Source organism: Aethalodelphis obliquidens, unplaced genomic scaffold (assembly GCF_003676395.1).
Source record: "Aethalodelphis obliquidens isolate GAN/ISIS:26980383/991018 unplaced genomic scaffold, ASM367639v1 scaffold30, whole genome shotgun sequence".
Taxonomy (NCBI): Eukaryota; Metazoa; Chordata; class Mammalia; order Artiodactyla; family Delphinidae; genus Aethalodelphis; species Aethalodelphis obliquidens.
In genome coordinates this window covers 15,246,045-15,253,260 of record NW_020837974.1, presented here as the reverse complement: position 1 = coordinate 15,253,260, position 7,216 = coordinate 15,246,045, and the positions used below count along the sequence as shown (strand labels likewise).

The 7,216-nt window shown below is 49.1% G+C and overlaps 1 protein-coding gene across 3 annotated transcripts in view; it reads left to right on the top strand.

Annotated features, from left to right (window-relative positions):
* Window positions 1-1,559: 1,559 nt before the first annotated feature.
* FUS (FUS RNA binding protein) overlaps window positions 1,560-7,216 on the top strand; it is a 10,195-nt gene continuing 4,538 nt past the window's right edge. Inside the window, exons 1-7 of one of the 3 annotated variants that reach the window (XM_027126310.1) lie at window positions 1,560-1,666; window positions 3,218-3,242; window positions 3,334-3,488; window positions 4,238-4,382; window positions 4,552-4,733; window positions 4,948-5,152; window positions 6,759-6,793. In XM_027126310.1, the coding sequence (XP_026982111.1) occupies window positions 1,654-1,666; window positions 3,218-3,242; window positions 3,334-3,488; window positions 4,238-4,382; window positions 4,552-4,733; window positions 4,948-5,152; window positions 6,759-6,793 (760 nt within the window). In that variant the 5' untranslated portion in view covers window positions 1,560-1,653. The remainder of the gene's footprint in view (window positions 1,667-3,217; window positions 3,243-3,333; window positions 3,489-4,237; window positions 4,383-4,551; window positions 4,734-4,947; window positions 5,153-6,758; window positions 6,794-7,216) is intronic. The other 2 variants (XM_027126309.1, XM_027126308.1) reach the window with 2 other exon arrangements.

Here is a 7,216-nt window from a genome sequence, read left to right as displayed (position 1 = left end):
GTTAGCTTTGTTATTAAATTGCTTCATCTATTTTGTACACTAATGCATCCTCAGTACCCTGGACAGTCCCTGGAACACTGTAGGTACTTAATAAATATTTGTAGAGTCAATGAATGAATGAGGGATGGACTTCCCTCTGTTTGCCCTCACTCAAGTGTCACAATGCCCTCCCAGTGGGGGTGGGGTGGGTGACAGGGTGTTCAAGCGCCATTAGGGCCTCTAAGTCGGGAATTTAGTAGAAGTTTGTGGGCATAGCCCACAATTATTTCTCTAGGAAAACGTGTCTAACCTACAAAGGAAGTTCTGGAACCCACATCACAGGTAAGCTGGGAAGGAAAATCCGCATGGCACATGTACCAGGAATAACCTCCTTTGTCTTGTTTTATTCGATACTTTCAAATTTCCTTCTCTAGGCAAGGCTGATTAGAGTGCAAGTTGCAAGTTAATTTGAATTTCACTTTTTGTCCTTGCTCTTATAGGGAGTGAAAAGGCTTCAGAACACTTCAAAGTGTTCGCATAACCAACATAAGGAGTGTTTTGCAGCCACACAGACCTGGATTCAAATCAGGACCCCTGACCCTTAGCTGTTCTATAATCCTGGATTGCACTCAGCCTGAGTCTCATTTTTCTTACCTGTAAAATGGAGATAGCTTTACCTTCTTCATAAGACTGTAATGGGAAAGCAATTAATTGTGCATTTTGAAATCACTTCAGCTCTATACAAATATCAGTTATTATTGGATCTCCACACTGGTTCCTCGGTAGGGTTTCAGGAGAATAAAGAGTAGCCCTTTATCAGTAAAAAGGCTGGGAAATCCCCGATCTAATCTCAGTGCTCTTTGAGATCCGGAGGGTTTGGGCTTTCCAGTCCAAGAGCTACTCAAGCCAAGCTACTCGCGGGCCAAGCCGTGAGGGTGTGGGTGGGCGATCAGTGCTTGACCAGACTGGGACCCATGCTTTCTTTCATGGCAAGCGTCACAATCTACAAACCCTGGTAAGGACTTCAGCAGACGCAAGCCTGAAAGACGATGAGTGAATACCTAGACGCAGGGAGAGGGTCGGTGTGTGTTGTCGGTGGAGGAACCCTAGAGCCAGAGAGGGAGGCTGGCGCCGGAGGGAGGATGCATTTGATGCAGTGTAAGGGGAATGGAGCGCAGGAGCTCTCCATCCTGAGCGAAAGTGAGGCCCAGTGAAAGGGGCCAGCCTGAGGAATTTCGGTTCCCGCCCCTCGGCTCCCGGCTTTGACTACAGTTCCGCCCGCAACCGCCCTGGGCCCCTCGCCCCGCCCCCAGAGGGTAATAGGGCTGTACCATTATGCCATCATAGGGGTGAAGGTGAAACGTGGGCTTAGTCCTGAAAAGCAAATATAACTTCTTTGTCAGAAAAACAGAGGAGTATATGTATTATTTGCAAGGTTCTTAGTTAATACGCTTCCTTTCTGCCTGCTAGGGTCCTCTATACTCCCTAAAGAGTTGCAGGAGTCGGCCACGATTCCCCCTTTCCTTTCCGCAGTTGGTGCGTTCCCCCGGCATGCGTAGGCGGGGAGGCGTACATAAACCTCGACGCAGGAGGCGGGGCTGCTCAGTCCTCGAGGCGTCGGTGCTGTGGTATTGGAATCTTGCTGATTGTCGGCCTGTGCGCGCGTGCGCGGACATGGCCTCAAACGGTATGTAAGGGCGCGAGGCGGCGGTGGCGCGCCGGCCCCGGGCCTTGTTACCTTCCAGTCGGGCTTTTGTTTTTCGGTGGGACCTGGGCGGCGATCGCGTGTAGGGTCTTCTCGCAGCACTGGCGGGAAGCAGCGGAGAGGGGTGGAAGGGGGAGGCCGATGTCGCCATCTTGTTTCGCTCCTCTGGCGCCTGGCGCGGGGCGGGAGGTCTTCCCTTCGCAGCCCCTTTCCTTGAGGTGAGGGTTGGGAGGGACGCTTCTTGGTGATTGGAAACGTGAGGCATGGATGGAAATGCCCGGTCCCTGTAGCCTTTTCTCCTTCTCATTCCGAGCCTCGCGCTTGGGCCCGCTTTGTCGCAGTGCTGCATCCGGGCATTCGGAGCGCGCACGCGCTCTGCTGGCCCCTCCCCCCTTTCTGGCGGCGCGAACCCCCCCTCCCGCCTCGTGTCGGCCCTGCTTTTTGTCGCGAGACCCTTCGCTGGAGGCTCCGCGGCGCGCGTCCGGTTTGGGCCTCGCCCCCGGGGTCCCTCGGGAAGGGGCGGGACCGCCTCGTTCCCGCCTCGCTTGCCACGCGGGCGGGGGCGGAGGCTTGGGCCCGCTTAACGGCTGGGGGTGGTCCAACGGACTTGGGGACCCGGCCCGAGGCTTTTCCCGCCTAAATTTCCTCTCTCGGAGGTGGTTACTGAAAGGAACGGCCGCCCGAGGCCCCACCTTCTCCCGGTCCTTTTGCTCTTTTCTGCGGGAGGAAGCGCCTCGTTTCCTGTACCGGCGAGACGAGTGGATCTGGCCAGTGCGTCTAACATGTGGCGTTTTAAAAGCGCTTTCTCTTTCTTCGGTTCGCCGAGTCTCCCCACAGTCCCGAGGCAGGCAAGGAGGAGATAAGAAAACGCACTCGTGGGGAGCCACAGGGCTGGGGACTTGAGTACCAGTCGACTTGCCTCCCGAGGCGACCGCTCTTGATGGTGATCTCTGTTGTTTGGGATCAAAGAGCGCTCTTCTCTTGGTTAGCTAGCTTTGCATTAAAAGCTTCCGTTTCCAGTCTCCAAGATTGGGCAAAGGGTGAAGAGCGGCCTCTTTGGAGACATTCTTGTTTTTCGGATTGAGAAAGTGGAGGCTACGTTCCGAACATTTCTGCCTCTGGCTTGAATTAAAACCTGTTCTGCTGAAGCAGCTGTGTGACTTCAGCTTGACTTTCGGTGATATTTTTGTCTTCGAGCGGGTGTGAGAAGGAAATGTGTGTAAATTTGTGCAGTTCCTGACATCGATTGAAGTTGCAGAAAATTGGAGCTGTTCACCAAGGCTCTTGGTTTTTCCAGTACTTAAGGCTTCTTGGTCTCTGTAGAAATTCGCTGTTTCTTTGCTTTTCTTTATTGTAAGAAAACTTGACTACGGTCTGCCAGATTGCTCCTCTCAACTAGGGTTTCATGTGGGAATTTATGCCTCGTTGACTTTCCTCTCTGGGGGCCCCAAAGCTAGCTTGAGTTAAGACTTTTCGCCCTAGTCTACTCTTAGGGATGGTTGAAGGTAATATAATTGTGTTTTTGTTTTTCAGACTATACTCAACAAGCAACCCAAAGGTGAGTGTCATTTCTGGGCTTCCAGAGTTTGTAAAGGGCGAGGGTGGCTAAGGTGTTTTTGTCTGAGAGCACGGTTTGTCTTTTTCTCCAGTTATGGGGCCTACCCGACCCAGCCTGGGCAGGGCTATTCCCAGCAGAGCAATCAGCCCTATGGACAGCAGAGTTACAGTGGCTACGGCCAGTCAGCGGATGCTTCAGGCTATGGCCAGAGCAGCTATGGTAGTTCTTACGGACAGACCCAGAACAGTGAGTCTCTTTTAGTGGGTCACCCCACCTCTTCCTGCTGTTTCTGAATGTTGCTTTTTTTAAAACCTAAGCAGTGCTGAAGTGTTTGCTTTAACCAGTTTATGACCCTTAAAGCACTTAAGCGTTTGAGTCCTTTCAAACAAAAATACTTAATTGGTTTGTAATTGTTTCCTATTATTTTCTTTGACTTTTTACTTTTCTATTTATGTTGCACTTTTCCCCATTTCCCCTAAGAGTGAAAGTGAAATGGGAGGGCGGGGTGTGTGTGGGGGGGAGTATTGCCTAAAGGGAGAAAACTTTTAGATACTTAAAGGGAGAAAATGGCTTCCTTGAAGATGTTTGAAGTCCGACTGCTGTATATCACATGATATACCAGGAGGTGGAATTTGCCCTGAGGTTCTGAAGTGTAAATAATATGGGGTTGTCTTATTGGTACTGCACAGGTAATGGGCAGGTTAAAATGCTGTTAATTAATAGGGATCTCTTGGGCTGTGATTAGTGGTGGTCCTGGAGGCTGGCTTTGGTGTGGGTGGGATGAGATTGGAACTCTGAAGTTGGTAGAAGTTGGAATATTAAGCTTTAAGGTAAAAGAAGGGTAATCTCTGACTGAGTTGCAAGATTTCCAAGCATCTTCTAAGAGGTTGAGTTTTCAAGTATGGGAAGCATTAGGTGGTATATAATGTTTTCTTCAACCCATTCCCTGCCTTTTCTCTTTCATCATAGTTTTTGTGACTTCCTTTTTCTTCTAGCAGGCTATGGCACACAGTCAACTCCCCAGGGATATGGCTCAACTGGTGGCTATGGCAGTAGCCAAAGTTCTCAGTCATCTTACGGGCAGCAGTCCTCATACCCTGGCTATGGCCAGCAGCCAACTCCTAGCAGCGCCTCGGGAAGGTAAGGAGTTGTGGGGAGAGGGGAGAGGACTGAAAGATTAGGGGTGCATGAGTGAGCATGAGGACTAACGGGGGTGGCCTCTGTTGGGTACAGAGAATGGGGTGTACTGAAAGTGAAAGAAGGTTTTGGACATGCTGGCATTATGATTCTGTTTTTTCCTTTTCCCTAGTTACGGTAGCAGTTCTCAGAGCAGCGGCTATGGGCAGCCCCAGAGTGGGGGCTATGGCCAGCAGTCTGGCTATGGTGGACAGCAGCAAAGCTATGGACAGCAGCAAAGCTATAATCCCCCTCAGGGCTATGGGCAGCAGAACCAGTACAACAGCAGCAGTGGAGGTGGAGGGGGTGGTGGAGGTGAGATGTCTTCAGCTTTGTCTCATACCTGCTTTTTGTAAGGAATTGTATCCCGCTCGACCCGTTCCCTAAAAGGTTCTTAAAAATGTTGCGCTTTTGTTTCCTAGCTTCATTTTAATTTTTATTGTCATTTATCACCTGTGCAGTTGAACTGCTTTATGCCACCTCACAGTCTGTTTTGTGTTTCTTAAAGGCATCCTTTCTTTCCTGACAGGTAACTATGGCCAAGATCAGCCCTCCATGAGTAGTAGTGGCGGCGGTTATGGCAATCAGGACCAGAGTGGTGGCGGCGGCTACGGGGGAGGCCAGCAGGACCGTGGGGGCCGTGGCCGGGGCGGTGGCGGTGGTTACAGCCGCAGCAGTGGTGGCTATGAACCCAGAGGTCGTGGAGGCGGCCGTGGAGGCAGAGGCGGCATGGGGTAGGTGTCTTGTGAGCCAGGGAGTAACATCACTGAGCAGTGTGAAGGGTTGCATGAATCTCCCTTGAAGCCTAGTCCCTTAGTGCATGGTTAGTCTTATTCTAGGGATTTGTGGGGGCTTTGATTTAGGAGCATTGACTGTTTCTTCTTCATACATCCCCATTTTATTTTTGTGAGAACTTGGGAACCTGAACTTCTACCCACACCTCTGTATAGAGATTTGAGTACTGACATTTTTATTTCTCAAGAAAAAGAAACATGGGTGTATATGGATTGGAGTCATTGATATCCTAGGCAAGAAAAATGGAAGTAAAGGCTTCTTTCTCTGCAAGGGAAACCGATGATCCCACTCCTGGTAATAGGGAAACTTGTTACTTGTTACTTGTATTCCCATGTGTCCTCTGAGGAAGTTGTAAATGGTTAACCTGACTTGAGCTTCCAGGAATTGGCTACTCTCTCTTTCTGTATTCTGTAGTCATTTGAATCCACGAGCACTCATTTGACTGACAGTAATGATTTTGTGTGTGACTTGGTTCATGGGGCTATCTGAAGTGTGCAGACCTTTTGGACAAAATACAGTATGCTTGACAGTGGTATCCCACCTATTTGCTCCACTGTCCCCCTTCCTCTGGTTACTTGTCCAACTGGACCTTCTTTCCTCCCCTTCCTGCTGAAGTTGAAGTAAAACCTTAGATTTGATGTTAAAGCACTTGTCAAATCTGTTGGTAAATATGATTTGAAGGACCCTACTCTGTCTCCCTTGAGAGGGGAGGAATGTCAGTGTGTTATTCCTTTTTGGGAAAAAGTAGGTTTTTTAAAGAGTTTGTGTATGGTAAGTATTCAGAGGTGGGTGGGGGCAATCTCAAAAACCGTACAAAATAAGGAAAACTCTGTTGTGTGCGTGTGTTTAATGCAAAACTTTAAAAAGAAAAACAACTGTTAATGTGACTGTTAACTTGCTCTGCATTTTATGTGCCACAGGTATGAAAGGTGACATTGCAAAATACTCCGCTCTTCTCACAGTGTTAGAAGGGGTGACCCCGGGGGTGGGGAGAGATCAAAAACAGCTCAGTAGTTAGGGTAGGGCTTAGCTAAGTTTGTCTCGCTTTAAGGGGAAATTGCCTTTGGTTTTGACTTTTTATGGAACAGGGTTGGGTCTGCTTGCTGCTTTCAAAGCAAAAAACCACAAAAATGTGTTCAGGGCTACCCCAGCCTGGTGTGAAATGTCTTCTGGGTAAATCGGGGGTAGGGTTTTTAAACCAACTACTGGGTTGTCATCCACTCGCGACAAGAGGAAAAAACATCTGCTACGTCGGAAGAACGACCAAGGAAAATGGGTCTTTTTTTTTTTCCAGAGGAAATAGATATATAACCTTTTAAAGCAAAATCCTTAAAAATTGTGTCTGAGAAATTGCACACGTGTGTGTGACATGCTCAAAGGTCAGACAAGGGGTGGTCAGGAAGGGGAATGTATTTTAGTAGCCATTTGTATTATCATTTTCCCAAAACACCTACCCATGTTTGGGGAATGTTGAACAAAATCAAAAACCGCCCTTTTGTAGCCGTTGGAAGCTTCATGTCCTTTCTTCTAACTTGTCTTCTCCAGCGGAAGTGACCGTGGTGGCTTCAATAAATTTGGTGGTAAGTGAACAGAGTTTCCAAAATTCCCAACTCCCAGCAATGCTTTGTCTGATTGTTCATTTGCAGATGTCTTAACGTGTTTTAAGTGTCAAAGGTTTTGGAGTGTCCAGAACCACCTCCAGAAAGGGGTGGGGTAGAATGCCACCTGCTGCCAGATGTGTGCTAACCTGGAGGCAGGCAGGGGTAAGACTCAGCAGGCATCTGGTACCAATTCGGTTTGACCCAGGTTAAATAAGAGGTGTTTAAGTAGGCCTCTGACAGGAGTGTTGCCACACCCGGCACTTAGTGAGCACCGTAATGAGAAGCTGGAGAGTGTGCTGGGACACGTGGGGCCGACTTGGCTTTAGGACCCTTTTGATCAGTGTGTCCGAGGTTAGTGTGTGTGTGTGTGTGTGTGTGTGTGTGTGTGTGTGTGTGTGTGTG